At 37.6% G+C, this 27,463-nt stretch overlaps 1 protein-coding gene across 1 annotated transcript in view; it reads right to left on the reverse strand.

Annotated features, from left to right (window-relative positions):
- The window catches only part of GOLGA4 (golgin A4), a 132,018-nt gene that overhangs the window by 76,828 nt on the left and 27,727 nt on the right, over positions 1-27,463 (reverse strand). Inside the window, exons 3-5 of the mRNA XM_044920744.1 lie at positions 19,741-19,806; positions 4,616-4,930; positions 1,192-1,239 (exon numbers count right to left, since the gene is read on the reverse strand). Coding sequence (XP_044776679.1) covers positions 1,192-1,239; positions 4,616-4,930; positions 19,741-19,806 — 429 coding nt within the window. The remainder of the gene's footprint in view (positions 1-1,191; positions 1,240-4,615; positions 4,931-19,740; positions 19,807-27,463) is intronic.

Here is a 27,463-nt window from a genome sequence, read left to right on the forward strand (position 1 = left end):
AAAAAAAAAAAAAAAAAAAAAAAAAAAAAAAAAAAAAAAGAAAACACTGTCAAACTAAAAACTCTATTTGTAATAACCTAATTTTCACACTTGTTATAAACAATGAGAACACTGAATCAGCAATAACTAACTGGTGTTACCCATTCTGAACTGATTATACTCCAGACCAAAGCCAGGAAATTTAATGTTGTACTTAATGGAGATTATTTATGGTAGATTAAATATTTTAAGATAATGTACATGAGGAAATTAATTCTACCAAAACTCACTTTACAAATAACTTTTGGGTTATGTAATTAGTGTCTTTAGATGGGACAAAATGCTAAACTGCTTTAAATAACTTTTACTGTAAAAAATAAGACTATATTTTTTGTGCATGATTTTCCATATATTTTACCATTAAAAGATTTAAAAATGTTTATGATAAGTGATACAGTAGAGATACAGAATGCTATCCCCTAACAAATATAAGAATAAAATTCTCCATCCTTCTCAAGACAGGACAGAAGCAGAAATTAGTAAAGCATTATTCTAAATGATAAATATTTATGTCTCTTAGCACAGCAAACTGATGGCACTGTTTGAACTGGGGTGGATATTTCCCCTTAGCTCTGACCTGTGAATTATCACCTGGGATACCTGGTGGGAAATGTCTAGCCACAGAACAGGGTGACACAGTGGGGCCAAGGTGGGTCACCCAGAAGAGCCTAATGGCTTCCTCTTTCTCCACATACTTGACCAAGAGCTTTACAAGAAGCAGCCTCAGGAAAAAAGAGAGAGGATGCTTGTGTTTGGACCCTGGTAGAATGATAAGGAACAGAAATGTCTGCAGGTATTTCAAAAACAGAAGGGAAAGCTTAGAAGGTTGTATGTCTCTACAACTAAAACAAAGATTCAACCTGCAGACAAAGACACTAGAAAGCATGTTTTCTTGAAAGAGGCAAACATGCCTTAAATCCAAACCTCTTGAACACTGCAGGGATCCAAAACTCAAAAAAGCCCATCCCTACCAGAGGTAAAATCTCTGGAATTTTCCACTCACTCTCTTTATTAAAATCCCCAGTAGTAAAATAGGTTAAATACATGGATCACATGGAGAATTATTAAAAGTGAGGGTCAGAACTATCTTATGATAAGACTCTAATTTTTAAATTATGTATGAATCAATATCACAGCCAAGATATCACTTACTTGTAACTTTTTCTTCTCTCTCTGAAGAGTCTGATAAGCTATAACAAACTAAAATAAAGACAAAATCACCAATAACATCAGTCATTCCTAAATAAATATTCTAAACTCTGCTAAAATATCTTTACAAAAGTAAAAAAACACACAAATCAGAAGAATCCTTTTATAGATAATTCAACCTAGTTAGATGCATATACAGTCAAAACAAACATTAGAAATATGTTTCTAAAAAGTAAAATGTAACTTGACTATAAATAAAGATATTAAATCTGTACTTGATTTCACCTCAGACACATACATCTTTAAATTTCACTACTTAGGGGCGCCTGGATGGCTCAGTTAGTTGAGCATCGACTCTTGGTTTCAGCTCAGGTCACGATCTCAGGGTCCTAGAATCTAGCCCCACGTTGGGCTCCGAACTCAGGGGAGAGTCTGAGAGTCTCTCTGTCTCTCTTTCCCTTTTTCCCTCTGCCCCTCCCCCGGCTCGGCTCGTTGCTCTCTCCCTTTCTCTCTCTCAAATAAATAAATCTTCGAATTTCAGTACTTAATTATGAATGGGGTAGGGATTAAAGCCAATTTGCCCAAGGGGAAGAGACTACTGGAGTAGTCACCACCAGCAACAGCATCCCCTGGGAGCTTGCTAGGAGGAGAAATTTTGGGGTCCCACCCCAAACTAAGTGAATGAGACTGGGGGTGGAGGGGGGGGGACAGGTATGTGTTTATTTAGCAAGCTCATCAGGTGATTCTTGCTTTGGGCTATTACAGACCATGTAATTCATCTCTAAAAGTCTCTGATTATAGGAACTGTGACTATGGCTAGGTAAAAATCTGAGGAAAGGAACTTATAACCAACATATGAAAACTGGTAATTTTGGTCCTAAAGAGATGTTTAAACATTTAACCTAATTAAATAGGATATTTGAACATTCTAGCACAACCTGATGAAATTATGGATTAACAAATCTTTTAATCTATTAATTAGCATTATTCATCTGAAAAATAAGCACATGGCTCCACTGAATTATTTGGACCCTACTTTAGAAGTACAAGAGGACTCTGAAGACATAGGCTACAGCTTTAGGAGGAAGTACTCCCCTATTCTGAGCCCTGCCATTTCCCTTGGAAGGTTGCTGTGTGCCCCCAAACACATCTCCTGATGTCTTGAGAGGCAAGCAGCAATGGAAGGTGAGTCCAGCAATAAAGAAGGAAAAAAAATTCTGCCAAAGACCACGATCCTCCTCCTCGTATTACCTTAAGCTAGGTATCTTTATTACTGGATAGGAAAATGGTATTCAAAAAGTGGGGAGTAGGACAGGTGGAAGAGTAACCTAACAATTAGATGTCACTTATAGCACTATTTTATCCTGGTTACCTACAGTGCCAAGGAAAGACAGAGACAAAGACTACGTGCTCGGGGCACCTGGGTGGCTCAGTCATTAAGCGTCTGCCTTCAGCTCAGGTCATGATCCCGGGGTCCCGGGATCGAGCCCCGCATTGGGCTCTCTGCTCAGCGGGAAGCCTGCTTCTCCCTCTCCCATTTCCCCTGCTTGTGTTCCCTCTCTCGCTGTGTCTCTCTCTCTGCCAAATAAATAAATAAAATCTTAAAAAAAAACAAAGACTACGTGCTCTTTTCATCCCTAATAGGCTGCATGACTCGACTTGGGGTGGCACAGAGGAATGGAAACCACCAGAAAGACCTAAAATCAAATCCACAGGGGCACCTGGGTGGCTCAGTCGTTAAGCGTCTGCCTTCGGCTCAGGTCATGATCCCAGGGTCCTGGGATTGAGTCCCGCATCAGGCTCCCTGCTCCGCGGGAAGTCTGCTTCTCCCTCTCCCACTCCCCCTGCTTGTGTTCCTGCTCTCACTATCTCTCTCTATCAAATAAATAAATAAAATCTTTAAAAAAAAAAATCAAATCCACAGTTTGTTAACTGCTACCTGTGTGACTTTAAGCACATTATTTAATCTCTATGATTAAGTCTCTAGGAGTCTCTAATCCCTATTCTACAAAACAGAGCTAATTAATATCTACTTCACAGAGACAGTGTAAAATTCAATGGCACTATAAATATAAAAGGCATAGTGTCTTGCATACTTAAATACTAATTATACTACTGCCCCAGCTTCAAACTTAGAAGCCACGGATAAGTCAACAACAACAAATTCAGGACCATTATTAACTTGGATAGAAATAAAAAATAAATGGTGCACCTGGGTGGCTCAGTCAGTTAAAGCGTCTAACTCCTGATTTTGGCTCAGGTCATGAGCTCAGGGTCATGAGATCAAGCCCTGCATCAGGCTCTGTAGTCAGCCGGGAGTCTGCTTGAGATTCTCTCTCTCTCCCTTTGCCCCTCCCCCTGCTCTCTCTCTCTCAAATAAATAAAATCTTAAAAAAAAAAGAAAAGAAAAAGAAATTTAAAGGAAAAAGTTGCCTGATTCCACAAGTACCTCATGAAATTAAAGATGGCTTTAATGCTGTTTACATCTCTAGAGTCCAGCCAACTGATAGATTTTCGCCTAATATTTCCTTTCTATTTTGTCAGTACTAGTTTTAAAAAGATATTTTATAGTTTCATTGGGGGTTTCTGTTGTTATTTTTGGCTGCAGGGTAAAACTACACATATTGTAGCCATAACTGGAAATAGAAGTTATGGCTAACTTTATATACGAACCTTGAACTTTATTATTCATTACTTAAAGTTAACTACAATGCTGGGTTACAAACTGTTAAGACAATAAAACATTATGCATTGTCTTAAAAAAAAAATCCATGGGCAACTTGCTCCAGAAAGGCTTTCCTGAAGATAAATTGTCTTAACTACACAGGGCAACTAATATAATTCAGCCCGAAAGGAAGAATAGAAAAGAGAGATGGGGCAGGACTACTTCCTCTCTTAGACCACAGAGAGTCATCCTCAAGGGCTTTAGCAGTTAAAGATTCATTTGAAGCAAAGTTTAAATGTAGGTAAAATGAGCATGAACCAAATGTGTCAGAAAATCAGACTACCTAAAACATAACTGGGATCAGTAGTAATGGAAATCTGGTTGGCCGAAGAGGTCATTTTGGAACTACAGCACTTAGAGGATGAACAAGGGCGGGGATGTGAGGAGGAAAGACGATGCACTGTGCACTAAGTGTCCAAGCAACTTTGGAGAGAGGGGCGGGGGGAAAAAGGGGGCACAGAATGTGTAAACCAGAAAGCTACAGACAGTGATCCTCTCCAAAATTTTAATAACTGTCTTGCCAAAGGGCTTCTGTTTGCCTGAAAATCTTTTAACTAGATAATACAAACTACCCACCCTTCATAATCAGTGTATCTAGGGAATCAACAGTTTAAGCAACCACAAGAGTAAAAGCCATACAGTAACATGAATCAGAGAACAATGGGAAAACTTTTCATACAGGCAAAAAAGTCATGCTCCTACCTCAGAACATTTTCCTTTGTAGCTATTCAACCTTCGTTCCATTCTTTGCAACCACTGAATCAACTGTTCTTTGCTGAGACTGTCTAAATTAGGGAGTGAGTCTTCAGGCTCACTCTCCATATCAGAGGATGGATCAAAGGTGGCCACAGAGGAGTCCAGGTCAAATCGATTCAGGGACTCTCTGGAAGACGTTCGTACCAAAGACTCTTTAGAAGAGGATCGGAAGAGAGATTCCTTTAGTGGACTTCGAAACAAAGACTCCATGGAAAGCACCCGGAGCTGGAGCTTCTGTGCAAAAGACTGCATGTCACCAGACTGTAACCAAAATCCAATGAAACATGGTTAAAATGCACATTTAGACTTTCAGTATTCTCTATCACCATCAATAATCTATTAAAAACTCTAACATTGGGCGCCTGGGTGGTTCAGATGGTTAAGCATCTGCCTTCGGCTCAGGTCATTATCCCAGGGTCCTGGGATGGAGCCCCACATTGGGCTCCTGGCTCAGCAGGGAGTCTGCTTCTCCCTCTCCCTCTGCCTCTCCCCCTGCTCATGCTCTCTCTGTATCTCTGTGTCTCAAATGAATAAAATCTTAAAAAAAAAAAAGGCTTTAACAAATTCAATTTATATTCCTGACATTGTACATAATACATTGTTTTCTGGGGACACCTGGGTGTCTCAGTCAGTTAAACATCTGCCTTCGGCTCTCCCGCATCGGGCTCCGGGCTCAGCGGGGAGTCTGCTTCTCCCTCTGCCTGCTGTTCCCCCTGCTTGTGCTCTCTCTCTCTCTGATATACAAATAAATAAAATCTTTAAAAAAATAAAATAAATGAAATTTTTAAAAAATACATTGTTTTCTGAAAAACAAGAGACATATCTGGTTATTTCTGAAAAAGCACTGGACCTGGAGTCAGAGGACTCAGGTGTAGGTCCCCAGGTTCGTCACCAAACACTGGAACAAGCTTCACTAAGTCACTTCCCTTCAGTTTGCACACCTGTAAAAAAGACGGATGCCATGCTTTCCCAGCTGACCTCACAGGTATGCTGTGAGGATTCGTCCCCTCAACTATAAGATCCTTGGAAGCAGTGATATCTGCATCAGTAGTACATACCCAGTGCCTAAAAGCAGAGTATATAATATGAAGTGTGAAGTGTGTGGCTGAAATCAAGTGGGCTTTACCTTGAGTCTGTATGGAGGTGATGATTCCTTATCACTCCCTTCAACAAAAGAGGGGAATGCGGGAAGGGTGAGGGTAATGCTTAGTGAGCCCACTTTGTTCAATAAGAGAAAGCCAGGCAGAGCTGACTAGTGGCATCCAGCTCTGCTCTAATTATCATTCTGTCTACTGGGAATAAAAATAAGCATTAAAGGGCGCCTGGGTGGCTCAGTCGTTAAGCGTCTGCCTTCGGCTCAGGTCATGATCCCAGGGTCCTGGGATCGAGCCCCGCATCAGGCTCCCTGCTCTGCAGGAAGCCTGCTTCTCCCTCTCCCACTCCCCCTGCTTGTGTTCTTGCTCTCGCTATGTCTCTCTCTGTCAAAAAAATAAATAAAATCTTTAAAAAAAAGCATTAAAAAATCATGGAGGGCAGCTGAAAAGTCTGAGCTAGAGTCCCTCTGCACAGATCACTAAGTCTGATGTTAGAAATAGTAATAAGCAGGGGCGCCTGGGTGGCTTAGTCGGTTAAACAGCTGCCTTTGGCTCAGGTCATGATCCTGGGGTCCTGGGACCGAGCCCTGCGTCCGGCTCCCTGCTCCGCGGAGAGCCTGCTTCTCCCTCCGCCTGCCACTCTGCCTACTTGTGCTCTCTATCTCTCTGTCAAATAAATAAATAAAATCCTTAAAAAAAAAAAAAGAAATAGTGATAAGCAAGAGCTGTTATCTTAATTAATTTGAATAACACATTCATTTGATTAGTAACAATGAAAAATAGTGTAATTCAACAAGCTGCTTTAAACTGCAGTATTTTGTTCAGGTGACAGCAGTCAGTATTTAACAGGTGTTTCCAACAAACTCATTCTCATTAGTGCCACAGGGTCACCTGCAAGATCTCAGCAATGCCAGGAATAAATGCTCAGAGAAGACTGAGGTCATGTGTGGGCAAAGATTACAGGAAAACAAAAAGATTCTCTTTAGTATCCAATTTTAAAAATCAAACCAAGAATACTTTACTCATGCATTTTAGAGATTTAGTAATAGTATTAGGCAAGGTGGGAGTAAGTAAGAGAGGATAACATGCCCCACCCCCTTCATATGCACAGAGATTTATCACAGGTTGTTTGTAATAGTCAAAACTGGAAGAAACCCAAATGTACACCACTAGAGGATACACGATGTAAATTATAATATATGAAGGGAGGTTCAAGACATACTATTAAATGGGAAAAACCAAGTTAGAAAACAATATGCATATTGTGAACTCATTTTGATTTACAGCAATGACATGTACTTTCCAATATACATACATAGGCGTAAACATATGTGTATGTTCACACAAACACCCTTAGAATCAGGCCATTAAGAATAAACACCAAAAGTTAACAGTGAGTGATTCTGTGTGGTAAAATTTTAGGTGGTTTTTTAAATTTTCATTTTTTATATTTTTTTACACTTTCTAGGGTTTTTCATAATGTATAAGTTTTACCCATATATTAGGGGAGGGGGGAGATGGAGAAAGTCTTAAGGAAGAGGAGAGACCTTTATGCTCAAAAACCTTTAAGAACTGCTTTACTGATATGCCATTACCAGCCACTTCTGACCTAAGCCAAAAGTGCTTTTCCCTTCACACAGTAAGTTGCCCTAGGACAAATAGGTGAAGCAAGTTTGAATAACACTAGAAATAGTTGGTTTAGGGTCAGCCAAAAGCTAATGAACAATGTCAAAGACATGTATTTGCAGAAGCTGATACACTTAATAACTGCCACCTCCACCATATTGGGAAGTAACATGTTTGAGTATAGTGATTCAGCCTGCGGACTGTTGAGTAAGGGTGCCTGAGTTCAAACCCTGGCTCCATCACTATGTTCTACATGACCCTGACCAAATCACTTCACTAGTCTTATTCCCCCTCTGTAAAATGGGGATGATAAAAAAAATAATTATAATTAAACCAGCCACCTCATATGGAGGCCACAAGGACTAATGAGTGAATACATGCAAAGTGCTTACAATGTAGCAAATACTCAATAAACATTAGCAACTGTCATTAATATTAGAGAAAGGAGACTAAAACAAAAAACAAACTTACAAATAAGAATGTCATATACAAGCTTATGTGGCAGAGTCTTCTGATTATATGATGTGGTAGCTAAGAGCACAGGCTATGAAACCAGACATCTTGGGACCAAATCTTAGCTCTCCCATTTACTGGCAATATGACCTTGAACAAGTGACTTAACCTTCTGTGCCTCTGTTTCTTCATAAGTAAAATGGGGATAACAACTCCTCACAACTAGGAGGGGATAACAACTAACCTCATAGGTTAGTTGTGAGGAGTAATAAATCAATACATATGTAGTACTCCGAAGTATGACTGGCTTAAGGTGAACAATATATACTGGCTACCATCTGATATCCAATCTTCCTTTCTTTCTTTTTACCAGACCCCAGTTTTGTTCAGAGTAACAATACACCCAGGTAAAAACATTCACCTTCCCAAATTCAAATTAAAGCCACAGGAGATACGACCGTACATCCATCAAAATGGCTAAAATTAAAACTATGGAAAACACCAAGTATTGGTAAGGATGTGGAGCAGTCCACTTTGGAAAACTATTTGTCGGTATTTACTAAAACTAAACACAATCTGAATCAGTAATTTCACTATTATGTATATACTCAATAGAAAGGTGTAAATATGTTCAACAAAAGACAAACTAGATAGTTTATAGCAACCTTATTCAAAATAGCCCCAAACTTGAAGCTACTATTGATGACTACGAATAACCGAATGGACACATTGCAGTCTGTTCACCAATGGAATACTAGACAGCAATGAGAATGATTTACAACCACAACAATATAGACGAACCTCATAAATAAAGTATTGAGCTAAAGAAGACAGACACAAGAGTACCCATTTTTATTCTGTTTACATAAATTTCAAAAACAGGCAAAATTAACCTAGATATCAGATAGAAGTTACCCTTGGGAGTAAGAGCAGGGAATGGAAGGGAGCACAAGGGCTTCTGGGATACTGGTAATTTCTGTTACTTGATTTGGAGTGTTGGTTACAAAGGGGTAATAAGTTCAGCCACTATTGTACTATTTACACTAAGTGGAAATCTATAAAAGAGAACCTTCTAGGACAGGTATTATTTTCTTTATAAAAAGGAATATGGCTTTAGTCCTTGTCTTCGGTCTTTCCTCCTATCTAAAATGAAGATGCAATTCTTGGAGGCCAACTTGTAGTAGTGAGGGTGAAAGGCAGTGGCAAGGATGTGGGGGGACAAGAGGCTAAAGGGAGAAGGGCCCTTAATCCTCAGGCCTTCTGATATGTGAAAAACTAAACTCCCACTGGTGCCAACTGTTGTCAGGTTTCTGATCCAAAGACATTCATCGATTTACAATTCATTTTTGAAAAAACTGAAGGGGGTTAGAGAAGGAGAAATGTATACGCAAAAATAAATGAACACATTAGAGTTACTTTTAATTCCTTTCTGTCTCCCGTTTGACCCTGTTTCCAACCCCTCCTTTTATTCCCCCAACACTGTTCTTGTTCAGACCCTTATCCTTTTATCAGCTGGATACCTGCAGCAGCCTTGTGTTCTCTTGCCTCTAATCTCTTACCCCAATCTACCCTGTTGCACTGTCACCACAGAATTGTCTTCCTAAAACATCATCCAGGCCATTTCATTCCAATTCTTAAACTGGATTCCCATTTAATATAAAGTTCAAAATCCTTAGCTTATATTTAAGGTTCCCATTTCCAAGACCCTTTTCTCTGTAAATTCACCCCTCCATGTACCAAAACCTTGAGTCATAACAGGCAACTTCCTGCCCCAGAACAAATGCATCACTGTGTCCTCTGTACCACTGCCCATAATTTCCCTGCATAGGAAAACCCAGACATCCTTCAGAACTCAGCTCGAATGTCAGCTCTTCTAGGAAACCTCAGATCTCACTCATCAGAAATAACCTCTCTTGATGGCCTTACCTTTTACTAGAACCATTACTGGAGCGCTTATTGCATTCCAACTCACCATTAGTTACTTATATGCTGGTATAACAACTGAGCTGTTTATGCCCCAGAATAACTACAGTGACATCACAGCACAGTGATTAAGAACACAGACTCTGAACCAAATTCCCTGATGTGAATTGCAGCTTTACCACTTAGTAGTTTGTAGTTTTAAGGCCTTCGTGTTTCAAAATGAAAATTATAACAGTACTACTCTAGTAGGATTGTTATATAAGAATTAAATGAATGAAAACATTTAAAATATTTAAAATAGTGTATTATATGCAGTAAGCACTAAGTTTTCCTGTCATTATCTCTTCTTCACACACACACCCTCACCCCAGACTTTATGCTCATTTAGAAAAGAATCCATATTCCCTATCTCTGTCTCTTTCTCACAGTGCTTTCCATAAAGCACCTACTTAGTACACATTTGTTCAGTTAATCTTAATCTGTCAATATGATAATGATGATCTAATAAGAGATATTTAAACATTCAATGCTTTGGTCAAAATGAGATGTATCAAACACATCATTTTACAGATACAGTATATGTTACTCTAGAAATCATCAAAAAGTATTAGTACACAATCTATAACAGTCAAAAAGAAAAAGAAAGAAATGAAAACACACATCCACAAAAAGATTCTACAATAATGTTTAGTAGTTCTATTCATAATAGTCGAAAACTGGAAACAGCCTAGGTGTCCATTAACAGGTAAATAAACTGTACAATATCTCTTCAAAGGAATCCTACACAAAAATGTAAAGGAACAAACTACTGATAACCACAACGTGGATGAAATCTCAAAAACACTATGGTGAGTGAAAGAAGCCCTACAAAAGAGTACATACTACACACATGAGGCTACTTATATAAAGTTCTAAAACAAGCAAAACTTGCTTAAGAGATTGCCTCTACAGAAGGTATATTGGAGCAAATTACAGCAGAGAACTTCCCTAATTTGGGGAAGGAAACAGGCATCAAAATCCAGGAGGCACAGAGAACCCCTCTCAAAATCAATAAAAATAGGTCAACACCCCAACATCTAATAGTAAAACTTACGAGTCTCAGAGACAAAGAGAAAATCCTGAAAGCAGCTCGGGAGAAGAGATATGTAACCTACAATGGTAGAAACATTAGACTGGCAACAGACCTATCCACAGAGACCTGGCAGGCCAGAAAGGACTGGCAGGATATATTCAGAGCACTAAATGAGAAAAATATGCAGCCAAGAATACTATATCCAGCTAGGCTGTCATTGAAAATAGAAGGAGAGATAAAAAGCTTCCAGGACAAACAAAAACTAAAGGAATTTGCAAACACAAAACCAGCCCTACAAGAAATCTTGAAAGGGGTCCTCTAAGCAAAGAGAGGGCCTAAAAGCAACATAGACCAGAAAGGAACACAGACAATATACAGTAACAGTCACCTTACAGGCACTACAATGGCACTAAATTCATATCTTTCAATAGTTACCCTGAATGTAAATGGGCTAAATGCCCCAATCAAAAGACACAGGCTATCAGACTGGATTAAAAAACAAGACCCATCAATATGCTGTCTGCAAGAGACTCATTTTAGACCCAAAGACAGCCCCAGATTGAAAGTGAGGGGGTGGAAAACCATTTACCATGCTAATGGACACCAAAAGAAAGCTGGGGTGGCAATCCTTATATCAGACAAACTAGACTTTAAACCAAAGACTGTAATAAGAGATGAGGAAGGACACTATATCCTACTTAAAGCTTTGGTCTATCCAACAAGAAGATCTAACAATTGTAAATATCTATGCCCCTAACATGGGAGCAGCCAATTATATAAGGCAGTTAATAACAAAAGCAAAGAAACACATCAATGACAAAACAATAATAGTGGGGGGCTTTAACACCCCCCTCACTGAAATGGACAGATCATCTAAGCAAAAGATCAATAAGGAGATAAAGACCTTAAATGACACACTGGACCAAATGGACTTCACAGACATATTCAGAACATTCCATCCCAAAGCAACAGAATACACATTCTTTTCTAGTGCCCATGGAACATTCTCCAGAATCCATCACACATCCTAGGTCATAAATCAGGTCTCAACTGGGATCATTCCCTGCCTATTTTCAGACCACAATGCTTTGAAACTAGAACTCAATCACAAGAGGAATGTTGGAAAGAACTCAAATACATGGAGGCTAAAGAGCATCCTACTAAAGAATAAATGGGTCACCCAGGAAATTAAAGAAGAATTAAAAAAATTCATGGAAACCAATGAAAATGAAAATACAACTGTTCAAAATCTTTGGGATGCAGCAAAGGCAGTCCTAAGAGGAAAGTATATAGCAATACAAACCTTTCTCAAGAAACAAGAAAGGTCTCAAGTACACAACCTAACCCTCCACCTAAAGGAGCTGGAGAAAGAACAGCAAATAAAGCCTAAACCCAGCAGGAGAAGAGAAATAATAAAGATCAGAGCAGAAATCAATGAAATAGAAACTAAAAGAACAGTAGAACAGATCAACGAAACTAGGAGCTGATTCTTTAAAAGAATTAACAAGATTGATAACCCCCTGGCCAGACTTATCAAAAAGAAAAGAGAAATGACCCAAATCAACAAAATCATGAATGAAAGAGGATCACAACCGGGACGCCTGGGTGGCTCAGTCGTTAAGTGTCTGCCTTCGGCTCAGGTCATGATCCCAGGGTCCTGGGATCGAGACCCGCATTGGGCTCCCTGCTCAGCGGGAAGCCTGTTTCTCCCTCTCCCACACCCCCTGCTTGTGTTCCTTCTCTCGCTGTCTCTCTCTCTCTGTCAAATAAATAAATAAATAAATAAATCTTAAAAAAAAAAAAAAGAAAGAAAGAAAGAGGATCACAACCAACACCAAAGAAATACAAACAATTCTAAGAACGTATTATGAGCAACTCTATGCCAGCAAACTGGAAGAAATGGATGCATTCCTAGAGATGTATCAACTACCAAAACTGAACCAGGAAGAAATAGAAAACCTAAACAGACCTATAACCACTAAGGAAATTGAAGCAGTCATCAAAAATCTCCCAACAAACAAAAGCCCAGGGCCAGATGGCTTCCCAGGGAATTCTACCAAACATTTAAAGAAGAATTAATACCTCTTCTTCTGAAACTCTTCCAAAAAATAGAAATGGAAGGAAAACTTCCAAACTCATTTTATAAGACCACCATTACCTTGATCCCCAAACCAGACAAAGACCCCATCAAAAAGGAGAATTACAGGGGCACCTGGGTGGCTCAGTCGTTAAGCGTCTGCCTTCAGCTCAGGTCATGATCCGAGGATCCTGGGATCGAGCCCCGCATTGGGCTTCCTGCTCCATGGGAAGCCTGCTTCTCCCTCTCCCGCTCCCCCTGCTTGTGTTCCCTCTCTCGCTGTGTCTCTGTCAAATAAATAAAATCTTAAAAAAAAAAAAAAAAAAGAATTACAGACCAATATCCTTGATGAACATGGATGCAAAAATTCTCACCAAAATACTAGCCAATAGGATCCAACAGTACATTAAAAGGATTATTCACCACGACCAAGTGGGATTTATCCCTGGGCTGCAAGGTTGGTTCAACATCTGGAAATCAATCAACGTGATAAAATACATTAACAAAAGAAAGAACAAGAACCATATGATCCTCTCAATAGATACAGAAAAAGCATTTGACAAAGTACAGCATCCTTTCTTGATCAAAACTCTTCAGAGTATAGGGATAGAGGGTACATACCTCAATATCATAAAAGCCATCTATGAAAAACCTACAGCGAATATCATTCTCAATGGGGAAAAACTGAGAGCTTTCCCCCTAGGGTCAGGAACGCGGCAGGGATGTCCACTATCACCACTGCTATTCAACACAGTATTAGAAGTCCTAGCCACAGCAATCAGACAACAAAAAGAAATAAAAGGCATCCAAATCAGCAAAGAAGAAGTCAAACTCTCACTCTTTGCAGATGATATTTTATGTGGAAAACCCAAAAGACTCCACCCCAAAACTGCTAGAACTCATACAGGAATTCAGTCAAGTGGCAGGATATAAAATCAATGCACAGAAATCAGTGGCATTCCTATACACCAACAACAAGACAGAAGAAAGAGAAATTAAGGAGTTGATCCCATTTACAATTAATTGCACCCAAAACCATAAGATACCTAGGAATAAATCTAACCAAAGAGGCAAAGGATTTGTACTCAGAAAACTATAAAATGCTCATGAAAGAAATCGAGGAAGACACAAAGAAATGGAAAAATGTTCCATGCTCATGGATTGGAAGAACAAATATGCTGAAGATGTCAATGCTACCTAGAGCAATCTACACATTCAATGCAATCCCCATCAAAATACCATCCACTTTTTTCAAAAAATGCAACAAATAATCCTAAAATTTGTATGGAACCAGAAAAGACCCCAAATAGCCAGAGGAATGTTGAAAAAGAAAAGCAAAGCTGGTGGCATCACAATTCCAGACTTCCAGCTCTATTACAAAGCTGTCATCATCAAGACAGTATGGTACTGGCACAAAAAAACAGACACATAGATCAATGGAACAGAACAGAGAGCCCAGAAATGGACCCTCAACTCTATGGTCAACTCATCTTCGACGAAGCAGAGAAGAATGTCCAATGGAACAAAGACAGTCTCTTCAACAAATGGTGTTGGGGAAATTGGACAGCCACATGCAGAAGAATGAAACTGGACCATTTCCTTACACCACACACAAAAATAGACTCCAAATGGTTGAAAGACCTCAATGTGAGACAGGAGTCCATCAAAATCCTAAAGGAGAACACAGGCAGCAACCTCTTTGACCTCAGCCACAGCAACTTCTTCCTAGAAACATCACCAAAGGCAAGGGAAGCAAGGGCAAAAATGAACTATTGGGACTTCATCAAGATAAAAACCTTCATCTTCATCAAGATAAAAAGCTTTTGCACAGCAAAAGAGACAGTCAACAAAACCAAAAGATAACCGACAGAATGGGAGAAGATATTTGCAAATGACATACCCAATAAAGGGCTAGTATCCAAAATCTGTAAAGAACTTATCAAACTCAACACCCAAAGAACAAATGATCCAATCAAGAAATGGGCAGAAGACATGAACAGACACTTCTCCAAAAAAGACATCCAAATGGCCAACAACACATGAAAAAGTGCTCAACATCGCTCGGCATCAGGGAAATCCAAATCAAAACCTCAATGAGATACCACCTCACACCAGTCAGAAAGGCTAAAATTAACAAGTCAGGAAACGACAGATGTTGGCAAGGATGCAGAGAAAGGGCATCCCTCCTATACTGTTGGTGGGAATGCAAACTGGTGCAACCACTCTGGAAAACAGGATGGAGGTTCCTCAAAAAGTTGAAAATAGAGCTACCATTCAATCCAGCAATTGCACTACTGGGTATTTACCCCAAAGATACAAATGTAGGGATCCGAAGGGGTACGTGCACCCTGATGTTTATAGCAGCAATGTCCACAATAGCCAAACTGTGGAAAGAGCCAAGATGTCCATCGACAGATGAATGGATAAAGAAGATGTGGTATATATATACAATGGAATATTATGCAGCCATCAAAAGGAAGGAGATCTTGCCATTTGCAATGACGTGGATGGAACTGGAGGGTGTTATGCTGAGCGAAATAAGTCAATCAGAGAAAGATATGTATCATCTGACCTCACGGAGATGAGGAATTCTTAATCTCAGGAAACAAACTGAGGGTTGCTGGAGTGGGGGGTGGGGTGGGAGGGACGGGGTGGCTGGGTGATAGACACTGGGGAGGGTATGTGCTATGGTGAGTGCTGTGAATTGTACAAGACTGTTGAATCACAGCTCTGTACCTCTGAAACAAATAATGCAATATATGTTAAGGAAAAAAAAAAAAGAAGAAGATAGCAGGAGGGGAAGAATGAAGAGGGGGAAATCGGAGGGGGAGATGAACCATGAGAGACGATGGACTCTGAAAAACAAACTGAGGGTTCTGGCGGGGAGAGGGGTGGGAGGATGGGTTAGCCTGGTGATGGGTATTAAAGAGGGCACCTTCTGCATGGAGCACTGGGTGTTATGCACAAACAATGAAACATGGAACACTACATCAAAAACTAATGTTGTAATGTATGGTGATTAACATAACAATAAAAATTTTAAAAAAAAAGATTGCCTCTAGGAGGGAGAAGAACCATAAAGGAACTTTCTGGGGTGTTGATAATGTTCTATATTTCTGTATGGGTTTAGCATATGGGTTTGGCATATATATTTGTTAAAACTCAGTTAATGCACACTTGAGGATTGTATATTTCATTTTACATAAAATTTACCTCAAAAAAGGACACAACTCCTAGAAGAAAAGATAGGCACTAAGCTCTCTGACATCAGTCTTAGCAGTATGTTTTTTGGACCAGTCTCCTCAGGCAAGGGTAACAAAAGCTAAAATAAACAAATGGGATTACATCAAACTAAAAAGTTTTTTGCACAGTGAAGGAAACCATCAATAAAACGAAAAGGCAACCTACTGAATTGGAAAAGATATTTGCAAATCATACATTTGATAAGGGATTAATATCCAAAATATATAAAGAACTTACACAATATTAAAAAAATTTTTTTAATGGGCAAGGACTTGAATAGACATTTTTCCAAAGAAGACATGCAGATGGCAACGGGCATGTGAAAAGATGTGCACCATCATCAGGGAAATGCACACCAAAACCACAATGAGGTATCACCTCACAGTAGTCAGACTGGCTATTATCAAAAAGACAAAAAACAGCAAGTGCTGGTGAGGATGTAGAAAAAAGGGAACCCTGGCTCACTGTTGGTGGGAATGCAAACTGGCATAGCCACTATGGAAAACAGTATGGAGGTTCATCAAAAAATAGAAATTAAAAATAGAACTACCATACGATCCAGCAATTCCACTTCTGGGTACTTATCTGAAACAAAAAAATGAAAACACCAACTCAAAGAAAATATATGTATCCTTACATTCACTGCAGCATTATTTACACTAGCCAAGATACAGAAGGAACATCTAAGTCTCCTTCAACAGATGAATGGACAAAGAAGATGTGATATATACATATATATATGTATTATATATATAACAGGAATATTATAGGAATATATATATATAAGAATATTACTTAGCCATGTAAAAAGAATGAAATCTTGCCATTTGTGACATGGATGGACCTAGACGGTATTATGCTAAATGAGATAACTCAGACAAAGAAAGACAAATGCCATATGATTTCACTTATCTGTAGAATCTAAAAAAAAATAAAACAATACAGACTCAAAGATACAGGAAACAAACAATTGGTTACCAGAGTGGGGAGGGGTCTGGGGAATAAGGCAAAATACATAATGAGAATTAATTAGATAGAATCTTTCAGTTACAAAAGAAAGAAGTCAGGGGGATGTAATGTATAGCAGAGGGAACACAGTAATAGTGTAATAACTTTGTATGGTGACAGATTCTGGTAACTAGACTAATCAGAGGGATCATTTCCTAACATATAAAAATATCAAATCACTATGATGTACACCTAGTATGAAACTAAAGGTATATTGTATGTCAATTATACTTCAATCTAAAAAAAAATTTAGGGAGATAACTACCTTTTCATCAGATAAAGTAAATTTTCATCATGATTCATTACTATAGAACCACTAGGCTGTGTGTCATTAGTAGCTATATACATAATTATACCACTAATTAAACCTCTGAAACTAGTCAATTCCATATCAAGATCCTTTAAAATTTGATTTAACTTGTTTTTTTTAACTTGAGAATTCTTATATATGGTATTTCCCTTTCTCTCTTCTTAAATTAATTAAAGCATTAATACTTAAGTACAAATACTGAACTCTGATTAATGATGTACATGCTAAAATATTAGGGGGAAGGATACTGTGGCCTGCAACTTACTTTGAAATGCATCAAAAACGTTAAATGGATTGAGGGGCAGATAGAAGAATGTATACTGGGACAGATTTGTGATAAAGCAAGTATAGTAAAGTACCAATGATAGAATGTGGGTGGTAGGTACACAGATGCTCACTTTAAAGTTCTATTTCTCTATATGTTTGAAAATTTTCATAATGTACTGTGAGGAAAAGGAAAAAGGAATAAATGCTTGTTAAATCATGATATTGTGTGCCAAAACCAACTGATTTATGTAGGATGTCTGACCCAGTAATAAGGGGATCACAGGCAGCTATGTTTACAAACTCTTGGGCTTGCTCTGTACCATCTCTTCTTCTACCTTGGTGTCAACTCTGATTTCCTGCTGCTGTCAAGATGCCCAATTATAGTAAGCATTCCACCCCCTTTAAGAATATACATTATTCCCAATTTGCTAATAACAGCCAACAACCAACTTGTCAGAAATGTGTTTAAAAATAGACTCTGAGGGGCACCTGAGTGGTTCAGTCGGTTAAGCATTTGCCTTCGGCTCAAGTCATGATCACAGGGTCCTGGGATCGAGCCCCGCATCAGGCTCCCTGCTCAGTGGAGAGCCTGCTTCTCCCTCTCCCTCTGTGGCTCCCTCTGCGGCTCCCCCTGCTTGTGTGCTCTCTCTGTCTGTCTCTCTCTCTCAAATAAATAAAATCTTTTAAAAAAATGTTTGAAAAATAGACTCTGAGTAAAGGCATCTCCCTTATTAGAATCAAATGAGATCATATATGTAAAATGTTTAACAATGCCAGACACATAGTAAATAAATACTACTTTATTATTTTTTAGAAAAATAGTTGTATTTTTTAAAGAAAGTTCAAAGCCTTCAGTGGGCTTACTTCCTGAACATTATGCATGCTCATTCTTCACCTTAATGAAAACTTAAATTTCTCCTGAATGTGTTATAAAGCTGGTTATCATTCATTCTAGTTTTTGTATTCATAACAGTATTTAGTCTTTCTGGACTATTCTTTAAGAGAGAAAAATAGGCATTCTAAATAATATTTTTTAATAATATTCACTAAAGATCACTGGATCTGTCCAGTACCATTGGTGCATCCAAATATTTTACCCCTACTTCATGGCGCTCATAGAAAATGATGTATTTGTAGAGGACTTTGAATTAACTAGGGAGTCTGGGCAAAGCCAGAGTCAACAAGCTCAGGGACTTGGACTACGCCTAGAACTTGACCAGCCCCCATGAAAGGAATGAGGTTCTCAGTTCACAGAATCTGTTCATGGAGTTTGGGAAGCTATAAACCGTACGTTTGCTAGACAATACTTTAGAATGTTTAGTCTACATAATTTAGTTCATAGATCATTTAGCTCATAAATTGTCTACATATATGCTCCAGGTTCACAGATTAAAAATGTTTTTTGCCCTACATTAGAGACTGCTGAGAATGGCCAGGTTAATGATTATATCATCATCAAAGCCAAAGTAAACAAATGTTCATCTCAGACACTGCTGCCATTATGACGTTTTTAATGAATTTTTTTCTTTCTTTTTTGGAAAGAGTAAAAAAATGTCACTTGAGCTGTACTCCCCCAAATAACTTCTAAATCAAAGATAACACAAGTAAAATACTATGCATTAGAGCAAACTTTCAGAGAAATCCCATTTCCTCCATATCCCCACCTTCTAAATTAAGTAACTCAATGTCTTTAGATATAAACTGTCCATAATCTTTTACAACTATAAAGTCAGATTCCTTTTTTTCAAAATTTTTCTCTTCACTGCCATTAATTTTTTAAATGAGTAACAATGGCATGTTACATGACTGGTGTACATACATGAACTACTTTCATTTAAAACTGTTTCCAAGAAAGCATCAACCAACCTGGATCTACCATACATATCATATGAAATGTATGGACATCACTATTTCAATAGAAGGTCAGGTGCTAATAATATAGATTGACCAACACTCTGAAATGACTTGCTATTTTCTAAAACAACATCAGTAACAGACCTGAGGAGTTGTTGGTTCACTTCCATTAACACTGTCGGAAGATTTCGTGGCTTGGATAGATGCATTCTAAGAAAAACAAAGAAACATCATAAGGAAAAGAAACAAAAAGCTGAGCTTTTAAAACTGTTAAGAACAAAAACCAAGTACCAAGACCTATTAGATACATTTATCCAACAAAATTAGTTCATTTATTAGAATGTTTTCATGCAAGGCAAAACTAGTATGGTGAGTATTTAGAAAATTTATTTTGCTATAATATATGTAACTAAATAGCAAAGATTAGTATGTAGCAAAGTTTATTTTAAACTAATCACATACCTCTCCCCATTATAATGTTCCCGGTTTTGTCCCCCATGACAAAATTAACATCAGGGATTCAATTAGCAAAACTCATTCAAATAGACAACTATCCAGAAAAATGTCAAATGTTCCCTATGATAAGATAATACTCAAATTAAAGTTATTTGGGCTAAGACCTGACATACATCTTCCTAACAAGAAATGGAAATGCCTCATTCATCTGAAACCAGCAATCTAAATGAAATTATTATGGCAATTTTCAGAAAAACTTATAATTAAAAAATCTTCCACACACGAAAGCTTTTTGTTTTGTTCTGTTAGTATGATGAATGTTCTAAGTGACACTACATCATTCTGGCATTGGTTCCATGGTAATGAATGAGATTGTTCGAGATTCAAACTTCTATACTGCCTTCGTAATACACTAACCAAAATTAGAGCTATATAAGTAGCTCATGATAAAATAACTTTTAAATTTTAAACAAAGCATTAGAGCAAATACTAGCCACTATGTTTCAAAAGTTGGTAGTTAAATTAGACGTTTCCCATACATTTCCATAGTGGACCAAGGAAGGGTCAAATAACTGACCTTACTTATTCTTAAATATAAGCGGAGAAGGCACTTGGCTTTGCAAGTGTTCTCAAATTTTTGAACTCTCATTAGGTATTTGATACTAAGAAATTATTAATTTTTAGGTGTGATAAATGTATTGTGTTATATATTTTTAGTCATTATCTTTTAGAAATACATGCCAAAACATTCAGATGGAATAAGGTTTTGAAATTTGCTAATAATGCAACAGAGATGGAGACAGAGGAAGGGAGGTGTGCATGTGTGGGTCGGTGGTTAGAGAAGTGCAGGTGTATGATAATAAATAAGATGAGTTATTAACTGAGGATATTGGGGGACGTGAGAGAGTTCTTATACCACTATCACTACTTACACTTTTGGTTTGGATTTTTCTCTAATAACAACTGAAATACCTTCTCCCTCTAATATAAAAAGAGTTTTGGGTGTGGAGCCTGCTTAAGATTCTCTCTCTCCCTCTCCCTTTGCTCCCCCTACCCCCTGCTTGTATGCAGACACTCTCTCTCTCTCTCTCTCTCTCTCTCTTTCAGGGAAAAAAAAAAAAAAGTCATCAAATTTTATCAGTCCAAGACATTTTCCTTTGAGTTATACACAGGGGAGAAAAGTTGGGGGAACATAACTTTTATCTTCCTGTTCTCTGCCATTTCAAAGAATTGCAAGTTGTATATACGGCTATATTTGTGTAGCGTGATAATTAATGCTTGCTGGCCCTAAAAATATACTACACTACACACTATACAATCAAAAACATACTTTATAGAGTTTGACAAGTCTTTCAGTCCATATTTTGAAAATTAACAGTTAAATTATGGAGAAAGGAAATGAAATGGTTCCCTAAAATATTTTAAGTTAGGAGGAAGAGTGGTGAGAGAGTCCATATTCTACTCTAAATTACTTGACACATGATTGTGATCCATACAAAAAGCTATTCTATAATTGTTTGACCTATCACCCTACCAGCCAAACACAACCTAACATTTAAAAACTTTCCCTCCCTGCATATATATTTCAATATATGTATTATACAATATATCTAAATAAATGCATGGCAGTTAAAGAAAGAATTGGTCATGTTACCTTGTAAATTTAAATTACAAAACTGTATAAGCAAATTAAAGATTTTGAAACTACCTGAAATGCCTTCTTCATTTCTGCCCAGCAAATTCTCATTTACCTTTCAACTTTCAAATGCAGCTTCTTTAATGAAGCTTCATATGGCTTGCCTGAGGGCTACCACATTCCCTATACCTATATTTTCTTCTGTGAAGGTTTAATTCCTTTGTATTTCAAACATATGTCTCCATACTAAACTATAAACTCTTGGAGGGCAGGAACCCTGTATTTTCGTCTTGGTCCCCAGGACCTAACTTCTGCCTGACTGGTGGTAGAAGTTCAGTATATGCTTGTCAAATCCTTATGCAGTTACTTCCTTCAGTATAAAAAGACTTCTGAAGTCCTTCTCCCAGAGAGAAGCTCAACACATGTCAATACTCAACTGTCACCAATACTTTCTCCTGGAGGCAATTCTAAGACAAGAGAAAAATTCTTCTACTCTAACGTGCATTTAATTTAAAAGCACACACAGGTTCCCTGCCAGATTTATCTTCAATTATGTTTTGTTCAATCTTTCAACAACTATTTATTGACCGCTGAGCACTAAGCAATTTTTAGAATTCAGGGTCATTTTTCAAAAAACTGCATTAGCTAAAAGTCAACAGCTGATGAACTCCTAAGTAGACCCTCACTAAATTTGTATTCCATTATAGGTTATGCTATGGTTTCCCTTTGTTACCTTTGTCTCCCTTTGTTATGGAGAGAAATTTTTATCTGAACAAAATTTAAATAAGATTAATGAAAACTTTTAGTCTACTTAAATTATTTTTAAATAGTTAAAAAGCCTCTATTTAAAAATCATTAGCATTTTTCACAATAGAAGAGGTACTTAAGTTACTTTTATGTATATAGAAGTGGGCCTTGGAGCTCTTTTCTTTTAAGTCTCTGTTACTATTACATGAAGTATAAAGTAATATAATTTTGTGTTTTTAAAGTAAATTGGTAAGTTATCTTTAACTGGGACTCCTGTCTCCCTCTCAAACCAGTTTTGAAAATAGTGAAGTGTTACTTATAGCCAGAACGAAGGAGAGACCCTCTGCCCTAAGATCCAAGCTAGGGCGCCACTAAAACCCTCAGGTGCTTTCTTCTCTAAAACCAAGCTCAGGGTGCCTGAGTGGCTCAGAAGGTTAAGCATCTGCCTTTGGCTCAGGTCATGATCCCAGGGTCCTGGGATTAAGCCCTATGTTGGGCTCCCTGCTCAGCGGGGAGTCTGCTTCTCCCTCTCCCTCTGCCCCCACCCCATTTGTTCTCTCTCTCTCAAATAAATAAAATCTTTTAAAAATTTTAAAAAAAAACAAACCCCAAGTTCAGAATGTAATTTAGGATTACTACTGACCATATGCAGACCAAGTTTTTACTGGCTGCATGGATTAAGTACAGAAATGTTCTAATTTCATCATAAGCTACTTAGTAAATTAAACCAGTTCTCATCATTTAGGAAAACCTTAATCCCAAGTCAGTCAGTGTCCAATGCAACAAAAAAAGCTATCCTTACTGGTCAATCAAACATCTGTAAGTTTTTAAATTTCCTATATTAAGAACTTAAGACACATACGAAAACAGTCTACTTTCTCAGAGTGAAATTATACACAAGATTCAAAATTGCATGAATTCAGTCAATTGAAAAATAATGAGATAATTACTTCCTTTCAGATGTTTAATATATAGAGAACTGGTATTCTCCCAAATTAAGATGTAATTATTTGTTACAGTAGAATCTACCTACCTGCTCAATGTTGTTCAATTACGGATTTACATACAATGCTTTTTTTTTTCCTAAAATTTGAGTCACATCTCAAAATATTCTTGGCCTCCTACCAACAGTAAGACAGAGATTTCTAGTAATACATACCATTTTTAGTTAATGTGCAAACATTCCCTAGAGAGAAAATTTAGAGTTTAGACCAAGTTGAAGGTAGTCCTCACCACATTAATGAGAACAGTGTTATTTTGTTGTTGTTAAAAAGCTACCAGAAAACACACCAGCCATCAGAATTCAGCAATTCACTCTGATTTTTTAGAGCAGGGTTAGCAACAGGGCACTGAAGATGCTTTGAGAGACAGTCAGTGACAAGCAGCATGAGATTTGCTTCTAGAATTATCAAGTTACTTTGCTTCCCCACAAAGGGAATGCAGAAAGCGGTGGAAGGACTCACCACACTGTCAGTCTGTGTTTTAGGCTGTTTGGAGGAATCCAAAGCAAAAATAGTATACTCAGAGAGAAAAGCAGGCTCTGCTATCATCCCGGCTAGTAGCTGTCTCATTCAGTGTAAGAAGCAGAGGTATAAAAATAAAACAAATAATGAAAAAGAGATCACAGTAAGAGCATGCTGCAAAGTGTTCTCTCCACGCAGCATATACAACACTACAGTGGTCTTGCCCCACCGCAACTGCTACCATCTCTCCACGCACAGAAATAACAAGTTACTGGGAAGGTTAGCAATGGAGAGGAGTTGAGCCGTTTAGAAACTCAAAGCCCAACCTGAACCAACTTGCTTACTGGCATACAAACGATATATGCAACAGCCACCACTGCACACCGCATGTCTGCCCATTTGGTGTAAGAGTCTAAACCAATAAAAAACCATACATGGTAAAGAACACAAAGCCTTAATATAACAAATACTAACCATTTTTATACATTCAAAAAGACAGCATTGAAATTTATGGGGAGGACAAAACACATAAAATTTTAAATCATTTATTTCGTACTTAGAAACAAAAATAGTTTTCTCCAATATGTACAAAGGAAACTTTTGAAACTGAAATTCATATAACAAGTTTTAAGGATAAATTCTTTTATACTAATTCTTGTAATATGTATTCTCTTCTGTCCTTCAGTCTTCTTTCAGAAACTATATACACCAAAATATTAATAATCATGAATTGGATTTAGAAGAAATTATAATTAAAATGAACTTTTATATGTAAACTGCTGAAATCTGAATAAGCTCTGTGGATGTCACACAGTTTACCAATGTCAATTCCCCCGTTTTGATAGCATACAATAGTTATACAAGACATCTTTGGGAGAAAATGGGTAAAAGGTACATAGGCCCTCCCTAAAAAAATTTTAAAACCTGTGGATCTATGATTTTTTCAAAATAAAAACTAAAAAAAACTAATCCTTTACAAATATTAAAACTGCAATTAATGTATATTATGTTATAATATTATATATAAATAAAGAACTTATATCAGAAAATAAATGTTGCACAAGCTTAAGAACTTACACTTTTCATCTTAGTATGGTAGAGTTATGGATATGACTACAGAACCTCCAGTAACTCTTCATCTGGTCCTAAAAGTTAAGTATTAGTGTGGTACTAAAATGTACTAGATGCCTGTTTGGCTCTGGGCACTCAGCCTATCCAAGTTTCTACTCTTATTGAAAATCTGAACTCTCCTGGCAACTCAGAAAGGTCATCTTTGAAATGGATGTGATTTTAAATTAAGGGCTATACAAATTCACTCCTCTTAGGCTTCCAAAATTAACATTTGAAATGAAGTCACTCTGGCCCACAACAAAATAATTTAAAATTTCACAGTAAAGAGTATATTTGAAATCTTAAGAAAAAAACACAAAAGCGGATACCCAGTATAGAAAAACATGCTGACCAAACATTTCAAAGGAAGATGCTGCCAAACAACAATTTACACTCCTGCCCCTAGCCCAAGTAAAAGCCAAGTGTATCAAAATTAGATTCCATTGACAGCTACCTCAAAACCTAAAGAGCCCTTCTTCCCACTTGCTGTTCTTGTCATTTGCTTCTTATGCCTATGAAAATCTTACATCAGTTCCCAAATATTCTCAATAAAATTCTGTCTCAACTCCGTATCTCTCAAACTCTGTTCAAATTCTAATCCAAATCTATTAAGAACTTAAGTCACCTCTTCCGTGGTCCTTAGGTGAAGCCATCAGTTGAACTAACATTGATTGAAGTTATATTATGTCTAAACATTCATGAAGATACCTAAAACTCCCATTAGATAATGTCTCTTATTCTCACATATATATATTTCTTTATCTCTATGAGTTTTTGGCGGAATTACTCTGTATTCTTTTTAAATACCCTGATTTTCCCATGAATTGGGACTTGTCTGAGTTTTATTCTACGTTTTTATATCAAATTTTTTTTCACTTCAAGGATTTCTAATTGGTTCTTTTTCATATCTACCTAATCTACTTTTGTTTTGGTCTGTTTTTCCCCCATAATTTTATCTTCTTTTTCAGAGAATTATTACTGCATGTATCTTATTAAAGATATTTGTTTTAAAGTCTTTTCTAGACTATTCTATTATTTGAATTTCATCTAGGATAAATTTATATTCCAATTCCTGTTTTTATTGGCTGCCTTCCTAGCATTTGTTTTAGAATTTTCATTTACAGGTTCACTTTGAGGAAGGTATCATCTTTCTCCTTCCTTCTGCACTCATCTTTCCTTATCCAGTCAATCTGATTCCCTAGGCTCCAGTTTGAGTTTCCTGCCCTATGGCAATATAGGGGCTATCCCTGACTCAGTCACAATAAGCCAATGTGAGTTTGCTTCAGTTCTTGGTCATGAGGCCTCCCTAGGGACACCAGCTTCTCATAATGGGCCACAGAGAGCTCAAGGCAGCAGTCAGCAAAAGCTTTTCTCCACCTCTTTCCTCCAGTGCTGGGAGCCCCACTTCAGCTCCTGTCTTGTAGCACTAAATCTAACTTTGGCAGCACAGAACCCTCCCAGTCCTTCTTTTTTTTTTTTTTATCATTAGTTTTTGATGTAGTGTTCCATGATTCATTATTTGCGTGTAACATCCAGTGCTCCATGCAGTACGTGCCCTCTTTAATACCCATCACCAGGCTAACCCATCCTCCTACCCCCCTACCCTCTAGAACCCTCAGTTTGTTTCTCAGAGTCCATAGTCTCTCATGGTTTGTCTCCTCCTCCGATTTCCTCCCCTTCATTTTTCCCTTCCTACTATCTTCTTCTTTTTTTTTTTATTAACATATAATGTATTATTTGTTTCAGAGGTACAGGTCTATGATTCATCAGTTTTACACAATTCACAGCGCTCACCATAGCACATACCCTCCCCAATGTCTATCACCCAGTCACCCCATCCCTCCCAACCCCCCATTACTCCAGCAACCCTCAGTTTGTTTCCTGAGATTAAGAATTCCTCATATCAGTGAGGTCATATGATACATGTCTTTCTCTGATTGACTTATTTCATTCTTCTTAACCAGAGTTCAAAGAGAAAATTAAGTCCTAATGACTGCCCTAAGGCATCCACTAGCATTCACTGTATGTAACAAATTAGCATATCTCCTATGAATTAATGTATCTCCTAGTAGAGGAGGGTCTCTAAAAAGTTTAGTACCTTAGCAAGTGTGTATAAGTTTTGTTTCTATCTTCCTAGATACTGTTATATACAGATGTCAGCTACAACACTTACTTACTAGTAGGGGACATTAAACTCATTCTGCTTTTATTTCCAACAATGTACATTTTAAGAAGTGTTTGTCATAATATACTCTATCAAAGATTCAAGAATAAAATTGTTTACAGCATGTCAACAGCAGCAGCAGATGAGAAAATATTCATTCAGTACAGACCATGGGTAAATCATTTTTTTTTTTTTTTGCATTTTTTTTTTTAAAGATTTTATTTATTTTTCAACAGAGAGAGAGAGACAGCGAGAGAGGGAACGCAAGCAGGGGGAGTGGGAGAGGGAGAA

Source organism: Neomonachus schauinslandi, chromosome 1, assembly GCF_002201575.2.
Source record: "Neomonachus schauinslandi chromosome 1, ASM220157v2, whole genome shotgun sequence".
NCBI lineage: Eukaryota > Metazoa > Chordata > Mammalia > Carnivora > Phocidae > Neomonachus > Neomonachus schauinslandi.